Below are 20,217 nucleotides of genomic sequence, written 5' to 3'. Positions count from 1 at the left end.
TCTAGTTTTTCTCTCTCCTCCTCCTCCTCCTCCTCCTCCTCCTCCTCCTCCTCCTCCTCCTCCTCCTCCTCTTTATCATTATTAAACCTCTTCCATTTACTCATCGTTCCGTTTAATCTTCTTTCTCTCTTTCTTTCTTTCTTTCTTTTTTGCTTGTCTCTCCCTTTCTTTTCCCACTTATCATATCCTCCCCTTATTCCCTTCTTTCTTCCATTCTCTTTCTCTCTCTCTCAATTTCTTCTTTCTTTCTCTCTCCCTTTCTTCTTTTCTTCTCTCTCCTTTCTTCCCTTTTCTTTCTCTCTCTCTCTCTATTTCTTCTTTCTTTCTCTCCTCTCCCTCCCTTTATTCCTTTTTTTTCTTCCCTCTCCCTTTCTTCTTTCCTTCTTTCTTTTCTTCCTTCTCCCTATCTTTATTTTTTCTTTCTCCCATTCCCTCTTCTTCTCTTAATTTCTTTCCTCCATCTCTTCGTTTATTCTCTCTCTCTCTCTCTCTCTCTCTCTCTCTCTCTCTCTCTCTCTCTCTCTCTCTCTCTCTCTCTCTCTCTCTCCTTTCTTTATCACAGCCTTCCTTTTCTTTATTCTCTCTGTCTCCTTTTCTTTATTCCTTTCTTTCTTTCTATCTTAATTATTTCCTTTTTTATCTTCTTCTCTCCTTCCTATCTTTCCTCCTTTCTCTTCTTTTATCTCCCCTTTCGTTCCCTCCTTCTTCTTTTAATTCTTCCTTCCTTCCTCTTCTCCCTTTTCCATTCTTGTCATTACTTTCTTTTCCTTTTTCTTTCTTTCTTTCTTTCTTTTTTTCTTCCTTCCTTCTTTCTCAATATCTTCTTTCTAATCTATTTTTCCTTCCTTTCTTCTTCTTCTTCTTCTTCTTCTTCCTTACTCAATATCTCCCCTTCTTCTTCCTATCTTTCTAAACTCCTCCTCCTCCTCCTCTTCCTCTTCCTCTTCCTCCTCCTCCCTATCGCTTATTCTCTCCCTTCTTATATTCCTAAACTCTCTTGCCTCATTTCTCTCCCTCCTCTATCTCCTCCTCCTCCTCCTCCTCTTCCTTGCTGACTAATAATCTCCCTTTCTTCCTAAATTCCTCCTCCCTCTCTCTCCCTTTCTCTCCCCAATCTTCTTTTTATACTCTTCCTCCTCCTCCTCCTCCTCCTCCTCCTCCTCCGATATGCCTCACCTTTTACCTTTCCTCCACCTAGACCTTTCACACTTCAATATCTTTCCTCCATTCTTCTTTCCTCCCTTCCTTCTTTCTTTCCTATCTATGTTCCTATTTCCCTCCGTCCTTCCCTCCCTTCTCTTTATTATTTTTTTCTTTTACTTCCATTCCTCTTTTCCTTCCTTCCCTCCTTCCTTTCTTTCTATCACCTTATCGCGTCTTTCCTTTACTTCTTTCCTTCCTTTCCTTCCCTCCTTCATTCGTTCCTCATTTTCTCTTCTCTCTCTCTCTCTCTCTCTCTCTCTCTCTCTCTCTCTCTTTTTTTATCTTTCTTTTCTTATTTCTTCCTTACGATCCTTGTCTATGTCTGTCTGTCTGTGTCTGTCTGTGTCTGTCTGTTCTCTCTCTCTCTCTCTCTCTCTCTCTCTCTCTCTCTCTCTCTCTCTCTCTCTCTCTCTCTCTCTCCCGCGGGTGTAGTTAACCTTTGTCACTCTGTACGTTAACTTTAAGGTGATATTTTACAACGTAGACGACTCACCTTCGTTATTGATGTTACCTGCGTCCATTGTGCTCCTAACTCCACGCTATTACTGTGAGAGAGATGTTGTAGTAGTAGTAGTAGTAGTAGTAGAAGAGGTGGTGGTAGTGGTAGTAGTGGTAGTAGTAGTAACAGTTGTAGTAGTAGTGCAATGATGATGATGATGATGATGATAATAATAATAATAATAATAATAGTAATAGTAATAATAAGAAGAAGAAGAGGAAGAGGAAAAAAAAAGAAGAGGAAGAATAGGAAAAAAAAGAAAATAAGAGGAAAAAGAAAGAAAAAAAGGAAAAAAGAAGAAAAACAACAAAACAAAAACAAGTAAAATATACATATCTCAAACTTTCTCCTCCTCCTCCTCCTCCTCCTCCTCCTCCTCCTCCCCCAAAACAAACTTTATGAGCCCGAGGGAGAGCACGGATTTGCAGGGGAGGGTTAGAAAAAAGAAAGAAAACAAAAAGAAGTAATTTACACAAGCAATTTCCCGAACCCTTTGAAGCATGTTGGCCTCCTCCGAACCCCTTAAAGAGAGGGTTCGGATCCTCTGTAAACCCTTTTGTGGTGTTGGATTCCCTTTAACTGGAGGATCGTGATGTTCTGTGATTTCTGATTCTACTTTTTAACTTGTCTTTTCAATCTTCTTCCTTCTCCTTCTCCTTCCCCTCCTCCTCCTTTTCTTCCTCTCCTTCCTTCTCAACTTCCTCCTCCTCCTCCTACTCTCTGTCTGGTGTTAGTGTGCTCCATCCTGCCCCGGTAAGGGTTCTAGTTCCACCTCTCCACCTGGTTCTCTGTCTGGTGTTAGTGTGCTCCATCCTGCCCCGGTAAGGGTTCTAGTTCCACCTCTCCACCTGGTTCTCTGTCTGGTGTTAGTGTGCTCCATCCTGCCCCGGTAAAGGTTCTAATTCCACCTCTCCACCTGGTTCTCTGTCTGGTGTTAGTGTACTCCATCCTGCCCCGGTAAAGGTTCTAATTCCACCTTTCCACCTGGTCCTCTGTCTGGTGTTAGTGTGCTCCATCCTGCCCCGGTAAAGGTTCTAATTCCACCTCTCCACCTGGTCCTCTGTCTGGTGTTAGTGTACTCCATCCTGCCCCGGTAAAGGTTCTAATTCCACCTCTCCACCTGGTCCTCTGTCTGGTGTTAGTGTACTCCATCCTGCCCCGGTAAAGGTTCTAATTCCACCTCTCCACCTGGTCCTCTGTCTGCCCTAACTTCTGCAATTCCTGGGTCGCCACTTCGTTAATTTGCTCGTCTGTTATCAGCTGTATAGATCATTCTAATTATCTGGCTATGTTATTTTCTTTCTTTTTCTTAATTGGTTTTGGAATATATTAAACCTGTTCCTTGTTCTGCCTTTCCCTTCCTTTCCTTTCCGTTCCTTTCCCTTCTCTTACCTTCTATTCTGTTCTCTTTCATTTCCTTCCCTTCCCTTCCCTTTCATTCTCTTCCCTTCCGTTCCCTTCCCTTAACTTCACCTTCCCTTTCCTTCAGTTCCCATTCCTTCCCTTCCCTTCCCATTCCTTCTTTTCTCTTCCCTTCCCTTCCAATCCATTCCATTCCTATCCTTTCCTTCCCTTTTCTGTTTTTCCTCTTTATTATATTTTTTCTTTTTTCATCAACTTTTCTTTATCTTATTTTCTTACTTTTTTTTCATCAAGCAATCTTTTTTTCCTCCTCATTCCTTCTATTCGTTTCTATTCTCTTTCCTCCTCTTTTCCTGTTTTCCTTTTCTTCTTCTTTTCCTTCTTTTTCTTCTCCTTTTTCTTTTTCTTCTTCTTCTTCTTCTTTTTCTTCTTCTTTTCCTTCTTTTTCTTCTCCTTTTTCTTTTTCTTCTTCTTTTTCTTCTTCCTCTTCTTCTTCTTCTTCTTTTTCTTCTTCTTCTTCTTCTCCTAATCCTTTTCCTCCTCCTCATCCCCTCCATTCGTTTCTCTTATCTCTCCCTCCATCTTTCTCATTTTCTCTCCCTCTTATCAACTCTTCCTCCTTTCTCTCTCCAATTTCTTTTCCATTTCTCTTCTTTTGTCAAGCTTTTTTTCTCTTTCATTCTCCTTATTCTTTTCTTTCTTTAATTGCTTTTTTCTTATCTTTTTCATATTCTTTCTTTCTCATTTAGTGACTCTTCTCATACTCTCTCTCTCTCTCTCTCTCTCTCTCTCTCTCTCTCTCTCTCTCTCTCTCTCTCTCTCTCTCTCTCTCTCTCTCTCTCCTTCTCTTCTTCCTCCTCCTTCCCTTCCCTTCCCTTCCCTTTCCTTTCCTTTCATTTCCCTTCCCGTCCCTTCCCTTTCCCTTTCCTTTCCTTTCCTTTCCTTTCCTTTCCTTTCCTTCCCTTCCTCTCCCTTCCCTTCCCTTCCTTTCCTTTCCTTTCCTTTCCTTTCCTTTCCTTTCCTTTCCTTTCCTTCCCTTCCTCTCATTTTCCTTCCCTTTCCTTTCCTTTCCTTTCCTTCCTTTCCCTTTCCTTTCCTTTCCTTTCCTCTCCTTCCCTTCTCTTTTCTTTCCTTTCTTCTCCTTTCTTTCCCTGTATATTCTTTCCTTTTACTCCTCCTCTTTTCTCCTTTCCTTTCTCTTCCTTTCTACCCTCCGTTCCTCCTCTTTACCTCCCTCTTTCTTCCCCTCTTCCCTTACTCGCATTCCCCCATTTCCCTTTCTCCCTTATTTTCTATTTCTTGTGTTTTCTTTCTCTTTTTTATATTCTCCCTTTTCTTCCCCCTTCCCGTACTTCCCTTCCCTTCTCTCTCTCTCTCTCTCTCTCTCTCTCTCTCTCTCTCTCTCTCTCTCTCTCTCTCTCTCTCTCATCCGTTTCTCTCCGTTTTCTCTTTCTCCTCCTCCCCTTCTTCCTGTTTTTTTTTCTTTTCAATTTTGATATTCCATATTCTCTCCCGTCCTTTTCCTTTCCCTTCCCTTCTTTTCCTTTCCTTTCTTTTCATTTCCATTCCATTCCTTTCCTTCACTTCTTTCTCGTTTTCCTTTCCTTTCTTCTTTTTTCGTTCCCTCTCTCTCTCTCTCTCTCTCTCTCTCTCTCTCTCTCTCTCTCTCTCTCTCTCTCTCTCTCTCTCTCGTGGGGGTGGGATATATTTAGCGCCCATTATGACACTCGGCCCGCAGAACAACACAAAAACTCCCTCTTACTTCTTAACGCTTCGCCGCCCTCCCTCCCTCCGACTCCCTTGTCTTCTCTTGTCTTCCGTTAGTTTTCTGGTCTTGTCTTGTTTTGTCTTCACTTCACTTCACTTCACTTCACTTCACTTCACTTCACTTCTCTTCTTTTCACTTCACTTCACTCTTCTATTCTCTTCACTTCACTTCACTTCTCTTCACTTCTCTTCTTTTCACTTCACTTCACTTCCCTCCTCTTCTCTTTTCTTCTCTTCTTCTCGCTTTGCTTCACTTCACTTCACTTCACTCTTCTATTCTCTTCACTTCACTTCACTTCACTTCTCGTCTCTCCTCTTCTCTTCTCTGCACTTCACTTCACTCCACTTCTCTTCACTTCTCTTCCCTCTTCTTCTCTTCTCTTCTCTTCTCTTCACTTCTCTTCTCTTCTCTTCCCTTTTCTTTGGTTTGGTATAGTTTGGTTTGCTTTCCTTTCCTCCTTTTCATCTTTCTTTTCCTTTTTTTTACTCTCCTTCTCTTCCCTACTCTTTTTTTTTCTCGTTTTATGAAGCTTTATCTCACTATCTTTTCTTCTTTATTTTCTTATTCCGTCGACCTTTCTATCATTTACATTCTCTCTCATTTTCTATTATCTTATTTATATTTATTCCTCCCTTTCCTCTCCTTTCCTTTCTTCCCTTCCCTCTCCTTCTCTTTTCTCTTCTCTTCCCTTCTCTTGGGCTCCCGTCCCTTTCCGTCCTTTTCCTTTCCTTTCCTTTCATTTCATTTCCATTCCATTCCTTTCCTTCACTTCTTTCTCGTTTTCCTTTCCTTTCATATTTTTTTCCTTCCCTCTCCCTCTCTTCTTTCTCAAAATTTTCTTCCTTTCTATAACTGCTCTTCTTTACTTCCATTCCATTCGCGGGGAGGCGGTGGCTGAGTGGTTACCGTGCGGGCGCTGGGTACAGGAAGACACGGGTTCGCATCCCGCCCGCTGCTACAAACAAGCTGGCAATTTTTCCGTCACCGCCGAGTGGCCTAAGACTACCCACATGCTGTCCTGAAGACCACCTATCATCCCGGACTCTAGATTCTCGCTTAATTAAACCCGATCAAATATAAATAAATAGATAAATAAGTACAACAACAACAACAACAACAATAATAATAATAATAATAATAATAATAATAATAATAATAATAATGATAAACTTTCCATATCTCCCCTTCCTCTCCCCTCTGAAGTGTGTGTGTGTGTGTGTGTGTGTGTGTGTGTGTGTGTGTGTGTGTGTGTGTGAGTGAGTGCGTGCGTGCGTGCGTTACACCTCTTATTCATTTCTCCTCGTGCAGTCTTTTATTATTGTTATTACCATCTCTCTCTCTCTCTCTCTCTCTCTCTCTCTCTCTCTCTCTCTCTCTCTCTCTCTCTCAGTAATATTCATGGTCTCGTTATCTCTGTCAAGGAAAACGTGACGCAGTCTTGTACATGTGTGTGTGTGTGTGTGTGTGTGTGTGTGTGTGTGTGTGTGTGTGTGTGTGTGTGCGTGTGTGTGTGTGTGTGTTGCAAGAATTCTTTATGAGGTGACAGCATGTGTGCGTGGGGCGATGAGCGATGTACACACACACGCACACACACACACACACACACACACACGTTGATAAATTAGGGGTCATAAAAGCTTGTCTGAGGCCTGTAAAAAAATAAATAGCTGAGAAACACACACACACACACACACACACACACACACACACTTTCCCTTCCCTATACATAAAAAAACACCCCTATCAATCAGTGTCACCTCTAGCCCCATCCCCACACACCCACCCACCCATACCTTCCCTCCCCCTACTATAGTCACGGATGGGAGAGTTGGAAGGAAGTCTTAGGGCGGCCTGGCCTGCCCACGGTGTTATGGCCTCGCTCAGCACAAGTATACGGCGTTGTCGATACCTGTGCAGAATGACAAAGGTCCGGATCTTCAAGTCCCGTGTGCTCCCTGTCTTACTCTACGGCTGTGAGACATGGACACTAAATGGGGACTTGGAGAGGCGGATTGATGCCTTTGCCAATAAGTGTCTACGCAGAATCATGGGATATCGCTGGAATGACTTTGTGTCAAACCGGCGACTACCCCGTGAGACTGATTCGACATATATTACCTGCATAGTCAGTCAACGCCAACTCCGGCCATACGGGCACGTGGCACGCTGCCCTGAAGCTGATCCTGCTCACCGGGTTGTCTCTCTAAGAGATAATCCTGAGTGGAGGAGGTCAAGGGGACGCCCACGGAATTCGTGACCTGAGCAAGTCGATAAATCCTGCCAGGAGGTACTCAGGATGGGAAGGGGGCCTGCATGGAGACTTGCCCGGAGGGACCCTGGGTTTGGCGACATAGTGTGGGCGAGGTGACGCGCCCCTAGGCGTATGCCCCCATTGATTGATAGATTGACTGAGTACGGCAATCTTGTACCATTGCCCGTGGAAGGCAGAACACAGTGCACAGTAACAACAACAACACCTCTTCTCTTCCACAGGCAGGAACGAGACCGCCGTGCACCGCCTGCCTCACGTGCTCATCATCGGCGCCAAGAAGTCCGGCACACGCGCGCTGCTGGCCTTCCTGCGCGTCCACCCCTCCATCCGCGCGTCCGGCCCCGAGGTGCACTACTTCGACAGGTACTACAGCCGCGGCCTCGAGTGGTACAGGTGAGTCGGGGGTGAGGGAGGGAGAGGGGGAGGGATGGTAATGGAAGGAAAGGTGATCGTGAGAGGCTAGGGAAGGGAAGTTAGGGGAGGGAAGGGAAGGGAAGGAAAGGGAAGGGTTAGGTAGAATGTCAAGAAAAGAGGAAAGGGAAAGGGAGGGAGAAAAGGGAAGGTTCGGAAGAGAAGGAAGTGTTTATAGATGAAGGAGAGAAGGGCACGGAGGCAAGGAGAGTACAGGAGGAAGGGGAAGAGAAGAAGGAAGGGAGGGGAAGGTAATGGTGGCATGGAAGGGAAGGAATGGGGGAGGAACGGATGGAAGGAGAGAGACAATGGTGGTATGCAAGGAAAGGGAAGAGAAGGGAAGAAAAGAAGGGAGGGATAGGAAGAAATGAAATGAAAAGGAGGAAAGGAATATTTACGGATGAAGGAAAGAAAGGATGCGAAGGAAAAGTAGAATAGAAAGGAAAGGAGAGGAAAAGAAAGGGAGGGACAGAAAAGGAAGGAAAAGAGTAGGGAGGTGAAAGGGAAAGGAACATTTACGGATGAAGGAAAGAAAAGATGCGAAGGAAAAGTAGAATAGAAAGGAAAGGAGAGGAAAAGAAAGGGAGGGACAGAAAAGGGAGGAAAAGAGTAGGAAGGGATAGGTAGAAATGAAATGAAAAGGAGGAAAGGAGAGGAAAAGGAAGAGGGGGACAGAAAAGGGAGGAAAAGAGTAGGAAGGGATAGGTAGAAATGAAATGAAAAGGAGGAAAGGAGAGGAAAAGGAAGAGGGGGACAGAAAAGGGAGGAAAAGAGTAGGGAAATGAAAAGAAGACTGAAGGAAGGAGAAGGAAAAGGAAGGAAGGAAGGAGAGATAGAGAAAAAGAGTAGGAAGGGGAAAGGAAAACAAGGATAAGACTGAAATGTAAGGAAAAAATAGAAAAATAGAAAAAAAGAGGAAAAGGGAGTGAAAAGAGAACAAGCCACTGAAGGAAGGAGAAGGAAAAGGAAGGAAGGAAGGAGAGATAGAGAAAAAGAGTAGAAAAGGGAGAGGAAGACAAGAATAGGAATGAAATGGAAGTAAAAAAAATAAAAAATATTAAAAAGAGGAAAGGAGAAGGAAAAGAGGAAAGGAGAGGAAAAGAGAGGAGGGGGAGATAATGGGAGGGGGGGGGGGCGTGACGTGAACAAAAAGGGGGGGGGAGGGGGAGGTTAAAGCAAAACAAGAGAAGGGGAGGGAAGGGAGGAAGGAAGAGGAAGGGAAAAAGAGGGAACGGAATGGAAGAGATGGGAAAATTAGAAGGAAAAAGGAGAGAAAAGGAAAGGAGAGGTAGGGAAAGGAAAGGAATGGAAAGGAAAGGAAGGGAAAGGAAAAGAAGGGAAAGGAAAGGAAGGGAAAAGGAGAAAGAAAAGGAAAGGAAGGGAAAGGAAGGGACTGGAGAAGAGGAGGAATGATAGGGAATGGAAGAGGAAAGAATGCAAGGGAAAGGAAGGGAAGGGAAGGGAAGGGAAGGGAAGGGAAGGAAAGGGAAAGGAAGAGAAGAGTAGAAAAAGGAAAGGAAGAGAAGAAAGAGGAATGAAATGGGAAAAAAAGAAAGGAAAAGAGGAAAGGAGAAGGAAAAGGAAGGAAGGAAGGGGAAGAGAAGGAAGAGAAGAGAGAAGGGAAGAGGAAGGAAGGAAGGGAAGGAAATGAAGGAAGAAGGGAAGGGAAGGAAGGAAGGAAGGAAAGGAAGAAAGGAAGGAAGGAAGGGAAGAGAAGGAAAGGGAAGGGAGAAGGAAGGGAAGGAGAGGAAAGAGAGAAGGAAGAGGAAGGAAGGGAAGGAAGGGAAAGAGAAGAGGAAGGGAAGGAAGGAAGGAAGGGAAGAGAGAAGGAAGGAAAAGGAAGGAAGGAAGGAAGGGAAGAGAAGGGAAAGAGAGAAGGGAGAGGGAAGGGAAGAGAAGGGAAGAGAGAGGAAGAAGGAAGGAAGGAAGAGAAGGAAGGGAAGGAAGAAGGAAGAGAAGGAAGGAAGAAGGAAGGGAAGAAAGGAAAGGAAGGGAGAAGGAAGGGAAGAAGAAAGGAAGGGAAGGGAGAAGGAAGGAAGAGGGAAGAGGAAAGGAGAGAGGAGGAAGAGTTACGGATAAAGGGAAGAGGAGGAGGAGGAGGAGGAGGAGGAAGAGGAGGAGGAGGAGAGAAAGAAAACAAGATTATGGCGTTAGAATGGAGGGGAGGAGGAAAGAGAGAGAGAGAGAGAGAGAGAGAGAGAGAGAGAGAGAGAGAGAGAGAGAGAGAGAGAGAGAGAGAGAGAGAGAGAGAGAGAGAGAGAGAGAAATATATGGGTGTGCATCAACATAATGTATTGGCTGAGGAAGAAGGGAAGAGAGAAAGAAGAAAGGAAGGAAGGAAGGAAGGAAGGAAGGAAGGAAGGAAGGAAGGACGGACAAGATGATGAAGGAAAATAAATAAATAAAAAGAATGGAAGGAAGAAAGAAAATAAAGAATGACTGAAGGAAGAAGTGGACGAGAGAAAGAAGGAAAGAAAGAAGGAAGAAAAGAAGGAAGGAAAAACAAGTAAAGGAGAGGACAATGTTGAAAAGAAAGGAGAGAAAAGTTAATAGAAGGAAGTTATGAAGGAGTGAACGAGAAGGAAGAAAGGAAGGAAGAAAAGAAAGGAAGGAAGGAAGGAAGGAAGGAAGGAAGGGAGGAAGGAAGCAAGGAAGGAAGGAAGGAAGGGAGAAAGGGAGGAAGAAAAGAAAGAAAGAAAGAAAGGAAGGAAGGAAGGAAGGGAGGGAGGAAGGAAGGAAGGAAGGAAGGAAGGAAGAAAAGAAAGGAAGGAAGGAAGGAAGGAAAGAAGGAAAGAAGGAAGGAAGGAAGGGAGAAAGGGAGGAAGAAAAGAAAGAAAGAAAGAAAGGAAGGAAGAAAAGAAAGGAAGGAAGGAAGGAAGGAAGGAAGGAAGAAAATGTAAAAAAAAGGAGGAATGGACAAACAGAACGTAGAAGAAATAAAAATGAAAGAATGAAAAGAACGAAAGGAAAAAATAAAACAATGAATGAGTGAACGAGAAGAAGGAAGGAAGGAAAGAAACTAAGAAGGAAAGGAGAGAAAGGATGAAGGAAGGAAAGAAAGAGAAGGAAAACTGGAAGAAAGGAAAGGAAGAAGGGAAGGAACGAAGGAACGAAGGAGAGAAACAAAGGAAGAAAGGATGAAGGAAGGAAGGAAAGAGAAGGAAAACTGGAAGAAAGGAAGAAGGAGGGAAGGAGGGACTCAACCGGCCATTTCCTCCCCCATCCATCCCAACGGCGTCAAAACAAGCCCCCTCCCCTCCCCTTCCTCCCCTGCTCGTCTCCCCTCCCTTCCCTCCCCCTCCCTCTCTCTTTGTCTCCTTCCTCAACACAAACCAAAACAAACTACATTCCTTTTTCTTTACTTCTTTTTCATTCCTTTCTCTCACTTCCTCTTTCCTCTTCTTCTCCTTTCTCTTCTTCCTCGCTCTTCCTCCTCTGCCTCCTCCTACTCTCTCTCTCTCTCTCTCTCTCTCTCTCTCTCTCTCTCTCTCTTTACTCCTTTTTATTCATGCTCATTTTCTCTTTCTACTTCCTCTTTCCTCTTCTTCTCCTTTCTCTTCCTCTTTCTCTTCTTCCTCTCTCTCTTCCTTCTCTGCCTCCTCCTCCTCCTCCTTTTCTCTTTCGCCTCCCAACCCTTCTCCTCTTTCCCCTCCTCCTGTTTCTCCTCCTTTTCCTCCTCTTCTTCTTCTTCTTCATCTCTTCTTTCTCTTCCTCCGCCTCCGCCTTTACCCCATTCCTCCTCCTCCTCCTTTATCTCACCCTCCTCTTTCACTCTTTTTCATCCTCTTCTTCCTCTTTTCCTCTTCTTTCCCTCTCCATCCTCTTTCCCTCTTCCTCTTCCCCTCTCCCTCGTCCTATTCTTCCTCTTTCCTTCTTTCTCTTACGACACCTCTTTCATTTCTTCCTCTTGTTTCCTCCCCTTGCAACACCCAATGCAGTCATGCCCTCTTTAATCTCCCCTTTGCTCCCCTTTACCTCCTCCTCCCTGCCCTGGTCTCCTCTCTCCCATATTTTCTCCTGTGTCCATTCTTTTAATATTACCCAAAACAAGTGACGTCATTATCTTACATTCCCTTTTTCCCTCTCCCTCTTCTTTCTCTTCTTCCTCCCTTCCCCCACCTTTCCTCCTCCTTCCTAACCCTATCTCTCTCCTCGCCCCCCCAGGAGTAAGCTGCCCCTGAGTCTGGAGGGGCAGCTCACGGTGGAGAAGACCCCGGCGTACTTCACCACCGCGGGCGTGCCGGCGAGGGTACGCATGGATCTGCCCTCCTGCCGCCTCCTGCTGGTGGTGCGCGATCCCGTCACCAGGGCGCTCTCCGACTACACCCAGAGCTTAAGGTGAGTGATTTGGCTACCTTTTAAGGAGTAAGAGAGACGAGAGAGGAAAGAAATGAAGTGGAGGATAGGAGAGCAGGTAGGCAGGTACGGAGGACAGGGAGGGAGGAAAGGAGGAAGGGAATATGAACGTCTGGAAAGGAAAAAATAATGATGTGAAGAGGAGAGGAGGGAAGTTGGAATGGAAACAGCTAGATTGGGGGTAGGATGAAACATAGGAGAGGATTGAGGGGAGATTAAGCCTGTTTTTGCCTTGGTCTTCTCCTATTTTTGTTTCTCTACCTCTTCTTCTTTTCCTCTTTTTCCTTTCTCATTCTCTTCTTCCTCTCCCTTCTCCCTTTCTCTTCTCTCTTTCTGCCTTTTCAGTTTTAAGTTCTCCTCTTCTCCTTTCTCCAAATTCCAAAACATGTGACGTCCTTATCTTTGGAAACAGACTACACAGCGCTTAAGGTGAGGGAGTGATTTGGCTACCTTTTGTCAACCTGTTTTTGCTTTGATCTTTCTTCCTTTCCAGTCTTAAGTTCTCTTCTCCTTGCTCCCAATTCCAAAACAAGTGACGTCCTTATCTTTGGAAACGGACTACACCCAGAGTTTAAGGTGAGGGAGTGATTTGGTTACCTTTTGTTAACCTGTTTTCTCCTTGGTAAAGATTTGGGAAGAGTAATTTTTGTTGGGAGTGGGAGAGACTTTAATGACTGGGTGAGTGAATGGACTGGTCAGGTGAAAAGGTAGGTACATGGAGGTGGATGAATAGGACAGGTAGAGACAGCTTATCCAGGTAAATGACAGGTGAACAAGGGGAAAGAGATCTACTGGGTTAGCGAAACTGCAGGTGGTTTATTAATGAGTCAGGTGGAAAGGTTGAAAGGAAGACAGGTGAACAGACAGATGGAGAGAAAGGAAGACAGACAGACAGAAAGACAGGTGGAAAAAAGAGATGCTGGTAGGAAGGCGAAAGTACAGGTGGTTAATTTAGGACTCAGGTAGAAAAAAGGAAAGAAAAATGAGAGAACAGACAGAGAAAGGGATTAGCAAACAAACAGACAGACACACAAACAGACAAAGACAGACAGACAAACACATAGACAAAAAAATGAGAGAAATAGAAAAAGACTGAAAGGAACAGAAAGGTAAACAAAGAGACAGACAAACAGGTTGGAGAGGTTGAAAGGCAGACAGGTGAGCAGACAGATAGAGAGGAAGATAGACAGACAGAGGCAGAGATAAACAGACAGACGGAAAGACAGGTATAAAAAGAGATGCTGAGAGGAAAGTGAAAGTACAGGTGGTTAATTTAGGACTCAGGTAGAAAGGTGGAAAGAAAAACAGACAAACAAATAAAGAGAAAGGAAGACAGGCATAGGAAGGGATAGATAGACAGACAGAGAGACAGACAAACACATGGTCAAAGAAATCATAAAAAAAAACAGAGATGGAAATAGAGAGAAAGACTAGAAGAGAGAAGAAAAGAGAAGAGAGAGAAAAGTAAAGAGATGCATAGAGAAACAGACAGACAGACAGATAAAAAAATAAAAAAATGAAAAGAAAAGAAAAGATATCATATTAACTACCATTTTACTACTACTACTACTACTACTACTACTACTATTACTACTACTACTACTACTATTACTACTACTACTACCTAACCTAACCTAACCTACTACTACTATTACCATTACTACTACTACATCTCCTTTAGAGCCAGGTAAACACACACACACACACACACACACACACACACACACACACACACACACACACACACACACACACAGGTAGGCTTTTCCAGGTAACAGGAGAGAGTAAATAGGAGCAGAGGAATACGAGAAGAGGGCGAGAGGGAGAAGAAGAAGAGGAGAAAGAGGGGAAGAGTTGATGAGGGAGGAAGAGAGGGAGGAAGGAAGGAAAGGGAGGGAGGGAAAGAGAGAGGAAAAGAGAGAAAACAAGGGATAATGTACTGAGAGAGAGAGAGAGAGAGAGAGAGAGAGAGAGAGAGAGAGAGAGCAGTTCTTGGTAACAGTTCTTTACACACACACACACACACAACAAAGGATGATGAAGATGACAGTGATATCAATAAAAGAGATAATGATAATAATGAGAAGATAATGATGATGATGATGATGATGATGATGATGATGATGAGGAGGAGGAGGAGGAAGAGGAGGAGGAATTAGTCTTCTTTTCAGCCTTCCCTTCCATCGACACAAAAGATTAAGGAAAAAAATATATTATGTTGAAAAGACAAGAAAAAAGTAGTTTACAATTTTTTCTCTTCTCTTCAATTCTGGGAAAAGAGAGAGAGAGAGAGATGACACCACCTGCTCTTCCCTCAGCCCTTATCTCTCTCTCTCTCTCTCTCTCTCTCGTCCCCTATCGTCCTGTTTTTTTTTCATTTCCTTTTCGTTCTTCTTCTTTTCTCTTTTTTTTCTCTTTATTCTTTTCATTCTTCTTCTCCTTTCCCTTTTTACTTCTTCCTCTTCGTTTCTCCATCTAAAAACATGCATAGAGCGAGGATGGATCTCTCTCTCTCTCTCTCTCTCTCTCTCTGGTTCTATTTTTTTCCTTTTCTTTTTTCATGTTTTCTCTTTACATTCTTTTTTTTCCTTTTCTTCTTTTTCTTCTCATTCTTTTCTTCTTTTTACTTCTTTTTACTTCTTTCTTTCTCCTTTTCTTCCTTTAACAAACTTGCATAGAACGAGGGTGGATTTTTCTTTATCTCTCTCTCTCTCTCTCTCTCTCTCTCTCTCTCTCTCTCTCTCTCTCTCTCTCTCTCTCTCTCTCTCTCTCTCTCTCTCTTCCTTTCATCCCTTTCCTCCTCCTCCCCTCCTCCGCATCTTCCCTCCCTTCCATCTATATCATTTGCTTCACATATTCTTTTTTCTCTTCCTCCGCCAACATCAAACACAGACAGAGTGGGATGTTTAATGATAAGTATTTGTAAAGGCACTCTCTATATCCCTCCTCTCGCTTCTCTCTATCACAAGCACACGATCAATCTACTTATCTATCTCTCTCTCTATCTCAAGCACACTGCCGGTATAAGACGTCATTTGATAAGTTATTCTCTTCATCCCATCTCCCTCTTTCTCTCTTGTTTTATTTTGATTCTCTCTTCCCTCTTTTCCATCCCTCCTTTTCTTCTTTCCGTTAGAAGTCCACTCCTCTTCTTCCCGTTATAAGACAAGTTATTCTTCCTCTTTAACCTTCTCTCTGTTTTCTCTGTCTCAAACGGAATACCTCGTTCTATCTCTCTATTCATTCTCTCTTCTTTCGTCATCTATTATCTATTCCTATCTATTTTATCTGTCTCAAACTTTCTCTATCCACTCTCTTTCTCTTTCCTCATCTTTATCCCATCTTCTCTCGTTCTATCTCTCTATTCATTCTCTCTTCTTTCGTCATCTATTATCTATTAACTTTCTCCTCCTCTCTCTTCTCTTTCCTCATCTTTATGTTCATTCTCTTCTTTGGTCATCTATTATCTATTCCTATCTATTTTATCTGTCTTAAACTTTCTCTATACACTCTCTCTCTCTTGCCTCATCTTTATCCCATCTTCTCTCTTCCTATCTCAAAACCGTTCTCTACTTCCCTTCTCCCTTTTCCAGCAAGCACCGGGTCAGGCTAACGTTCCAGGACCTGTCATTCGATCCCTTCTCCCTCTTTCCTCTTCTCTATTATCCTCTTCTTTCTTCTCTACCTTTCTCTCTTTTCTCTCTGTCTCAATCCCAATACCTTTTTTCTCTATCCATTCTCTCTCTTGTCATTTCTCTCCCTCCTTTTCTCTTCTTTGTTTTCTCATTTTTCTTCTTTTTTCTCTTTCTTAAACGTGTTCTCTTTTTCTTCCCCGTTCCCAGCAAGCATCCTCTGTCTATTTGTTCATTCTCTTTCTCTTCCTCTTCTCTATCTCCTCTCTTTTCACTATCTCAAAACCGTTCCTCTCATTTTCTCCCTCTCCATACTCTCTTTTCTTTTTCCTATCCCTCCTCTATCCTTCTTTCTCTCTGTCTTAAAAGCATTCTCTCTTCTCTATCTCCTCTCTTTTTACTCTATCTCAAAACCGTTCTCTTCTCTCCCTCTCCATATTCTCTCTTTTTCTCTGTTCTATCCCTCCTCTATCCTTCCTTTTCTCTCTGTCCTCTGTTTATCTATTCTCTCTTCTTTCTTCTCTATCTTACCTCTGAAACGCAATACCTCATTCTGTATCTCTTTATGCATTTTCTCATCCCTCTTTTCTATCCTCTCTTCAGTCTCAAACGCAATATCTTCATCAATTTCTCTATCCCTCCTCTTTCCCTTCCCTCTTCTCTATCCCTCCTCTTTCCCTTCCCTCTTCTCTATCCCTCCTCTTTCCCTTCCCTCTTCTCTATCCCTCCTCTTTCCCTTCCCTCTTCTCTATCCCTCCTCTTTCCCTTCCCTCTTCTCTATCCCTCCTCTTCTGTCTCTTGTTTCAAACGCAATACCTTTTTTTTTTATCTCTTCCCATTCTCATTCTTCCCTTTTTTCTATTCCCTCTTTTCTGTCTCAAACGAAATAGCTCATTCTATCTTTTTCTATCCATTTTTTTCTTCCCACTTCTCTATCCATCTTTCTTCCCTATCTCTCAGTTCTTTCTCTCTTTGCTTCCCCTTCTCTTTTCTCTCTGTCTTAACTCCACTCTCTTCTTCTCCCTCCCCAGCAAGCATCGTGCGCGGCGGCCGTTCGAGGACCTTGCCTTCGTCAGCTCCTCGCCCGGCCTCGTCAACTCGGAGTGGGGGCCCATCAGCGGCGGCCTGTACGCGCGACACCTGCAGCGCTGGCTCGACCACTTCCCGCGCGCCAGCATCCACGTGGTCAGCGGCGAGAACCTCATCAAAGACCCCGCCGCCGAGCTGTGCCGCGTGCAGGTGCGTGGGGGAGTGAGGTGGGCTGTGTGTGAGGTGTAGTGTGTAGCGTGCAAGGGGTGCAAGGTGACGTGGGTGTGTGTGGGTGAAGTGTGAGGTGGAGTGTGAAGTGAGGTGTGGAAGTGTTGATGTTTGGGGAGGATGTGCGAGGTGAGATGTGTAAGTGTTGGGTGGGAGGTGAGCTGTGTGTGTGTGGGTGTGGGTGTGGGTGTGTGGGTGTAGGAAGTAAGTGTTGGGGTGTGAGGTTGGGGGTGAGTGTTGTGAGGGTGTGGTGGTGGATGGGTGTTGGGTGTGTGTGGTTGAGGTTGGTGGGTGAAAAGTGTGTGTGTGTGGGTGGGTGTGAGTTGTATAACATATTTGTGTGTGTGTGTGTGTGTGTGTGTGTGTGGAGGGGGGGGGGGGGGAGTGCAAAGTGAAGTAGTAGCGTGCAAGTGGGTAGTTACATGTTTTTAGAGTAAAGGAATTTCAAGGGCAAACAAATAATAAAAGAACACGACTATACCAAAAGCCTGCGGTACAAAGAAGCCCGATATACAAACGAAATCTATCTTTCTCCCGCTCACACTACAAGCCCAGAGTGTAACAGGCAAACAAGGGCACGCCATCGAGGTCACCGTGCCACACTCAGTCGAAGGCTCGGAAAATCACACATGCATATTTTATACTTCTTTGTCTGTCTTCAACGTAATATCACAAATGGCGGTAGTTGTTCGTCTCTCTTTATTCATTCCGATTCAAACGAAATCTATCTTATCCCTCCTCACACTACAAGCCCAGAGAGTAACAGGCAAACAAGGGCACGCCATCGAGGTCACCGTGCCACACTCTGTCGAAGGATCGGAAAATCACACATGAATATTTATACTTCTTTGTCTGGCTTCAAAGTAATATCACAAATGTTGGTAGTTGTTCGTCTATCTCTCTATTCATTCCCTCTTCTTTCTTTCAAATGGAGGGAAAGAAAATGACGAAGGAAAGGGGGAGGACGGAACAGCATGGTGAGGTAGGAGGTAAGGGAGGAAGGAGGATATCGATGGGCAGGAAAAGGAGGGAAGAGTATGGGGAAGGGAGAGGAAAGGGAAGGAAGAGGATGGTGAAGGGGGAGAGAATTTGATAAGGCTTTGGTAGAGGTTGTGTTTGTATTTCCAATGGTATAGTTTCATGACTCTGGTGGTAGTTTGACAAGGCTTCCACACACTCACATTTGATAAGGCTTTGGTAGAGGTTGTGTTAGTATTTCCATTGGTATAGTTTTATGAGCCTAGTGATGGTTTGACAAGACTCCTGCACACCCACACTGGATAAGACTTTCGTAGTGGTTGTGTTAGTATTTCCAGTGGTATAGTTTTATGAGCCTGGTGGTAGTTTGACAAGGCTTCCACACACCCACATTTCATAAAGCTTTCGTAGAGGTTGTGTTAGTAATTCCATTGGTATAGTTTCATGAGCCTAGTGATAGTTTGACAAGGCTTCCACACACCCACATTTCATAAAGCTTTCATAGAGGTTGTGTTAGTATTTCCATGGGTATAGTTTCATAAGCCTAGTGATAGTTTGACAAGGCTTCCACACACTCACATTTGATAAGGCTTTGGTAGAGGTTGTGTTAGTATTTCCAATGGTATAGTTTTATGAGCCTAATGAGAGTTTGACAAGACTCTTAAACACACACATTTAACAAGGCTTTCGTAGAAGTTGTATTAGCATTACCGTGTGTAGTTTTATGAGCCCAGTGATAGTTTGACAAGACTCCTAAACGCACACATTCAACAAGGCTTTCGTAGGAGTCTTGGGCATTTCCAGGGGTAGTTTTACGATCCTGGTGGTAGTTTGACCCTTCTTCTACACCATGAACCTAAAAAAAAAAACACTCATGAGAACCCAACCGATCTTCTTTTTGACCTTTAAAAATAGCTGTAGTTAGAGTCGAAAGCTTCTAAAAAAATGAACCTGGGATTGATCGTATACGGAACAACAGTATTGGAACGCTTTACACTCTACCTACACACTCTAATGCGTTCGCCGGCTACAGGGATCCAGTTCTATAATATAACTGGAACACACACACACACACACACACACACACACACACGGACACGGGGGCAGTCAATTACACTAACATTTACTTGTCAGGCTAATAAAAAAAATTTGTTCAGTGTTCAATTACAATCATTAGGAATTAGTCGACAAATTCTGCACTCCATTACAATCCGATCCGATTACAATTAGGATTAGTCATCCCTAGTGTGCCTGTGTGATGGATGGGGGGGGGGGGGGAGGGAAGGGACAGAGAAGAACAGAGAATGAGGAAGGGAACAGAGGAATAAAGGGAGAGGAAGGAGAGAGAAGAGGACAGAATGTGAGAAAGAGGAAAGAGAAGAAGAGAAGAAGAGAGGTTGAGGAATGAAGCAGAGGAGGAAAGAGAGGAATAGATTGTGAGAAAGAGAAAAGAGAAGGAGAGAAAAACAGAAGTTGAGGAATGAAACAGAGAAGGAAAGAAAGGAATAGATTGTGAGAAAGAGAAAAGAGAAGGAGAGAAAAACAGAAGTTGAGGAATGAAACAGAGAAGGAAAGAAAGGAATAGATTGTGAGAAAGAGAAAAGAGAAGGAGAGAAAAACAGAGGTTGAGGAATGAAACAGAGAAGGAAAGAGAGGAATAGATTGTGAGAAAGAGAAAAGAGAAGGAGAGAAGAAGAGAGAGTGAGGAATGAAATAGAGAAGAAAAGGGGAATAGAATGTGAGAAAGAGAAAAGATAAGGAGAGAAGAAGAGAGAGTGAGGAATGAAATAGAGAAGAAAAGGGGAATAGAATGTGAGAAAGAGAAAAGAGAAGGAGAGAAGAAGAGAGGGCGAGGAATGAAACAGAAGAAAAGAGGAACAGAAGGGAACAGAAGAAGAAACAAGGATAGAAGGTAAGGATTGGGAACAGAGAAGAAGAAAAAAAAGATGAAGAAAGGGAACAGAGAAAAGGACAGAAGGAAGAGGGTAAGGAAGAGGAGACAGAAGGAAAGAAAGACAGGGAGTAAGGAGACAGAGAAGGAAAGAAGGGAACGAAAAGAAGGAAACAGAAAAGGATGAAAAAACAGAGGAGGAGGAGGAGGAGGAGGAGGAGAAAAAGGAGTAAAAGAAGAAGAAGAAGAAGAAGAAGAAGAAAAAGAAAAAGAACAACAACAAAAACAACAACAACAACAATAACACGAACAAGAAGAAGAAAGAGGAAGAGGAAGAAGAAGAAGAGGAAGAAGAGGAGGAGGGTTAAGTGGATTCCCTCGCCCCCATCACTGTCTCTTGAAGGCGTAAAAAAAAAGAAAAAAAAAGAAAAAAGAAAAAAGAAAAAAATGTGTTTCGATTATCTTCTGGAGCGCCGCCAAATTCCTTTCTCCCGCGTGCCCCCACCCGCCCACGCACACACACACACACACACACACACACACACACACACACACACACACGCTCATGTTTGGGGTAACTTTTTGTTT

At 43.7% G+C, this 20,217-nt stretch overlaps 1 protein-coding gene across 2 annotated transcripts in view; it reads left to right on the top strand.

The window, feature by feature from the left end:
• Positions 1-20,217, top strand: part of LOC127002771 (heparan sulfate glucosamine 3-O-sulfotransferase 6-like) — a 147,505-nt gene that overhangs the window by 112,002 nt on the left and 15,286 nt on the right. For both annotated transcript variants that reach the window (XM_050868896.1, XM_050868897.1), the window contains exons 3-5: positions 7,326-7,497; positions 11,680-11,853; positions 16,535-16,742. In XM_050868896.1, coding sequence (XP_050724853.1) covers positions 7,326-7,497; positions 11,680-11,853; positions 16,535-16,742 — 554 coding nt within the window. The remainder of the gene's footprint in view (positions 1-7,325; positions 7,498-11,679; positions 11,854-16,534; positions 16,743-20,217) is intronic.

Source organism: Eriocheir sinensis, chromosome 24 (assembly GCF_024679095.1).
Source record: "Eriocheir sinensis breed Jianghai 21 chromosome 24, ASM2467909v1, whole genome shotgun sequence".
NCBI classification, from domain to species: domain Eukaryota; kingdom Metazoa; phylum Arthropoda; class Malacostraca; order Decapoda; family Varunidae; genus Eriocheir; species Eriocheir sinensis.
This window is presented reverse-complemented; position numbering and strand designations above follow the sequence as displayed.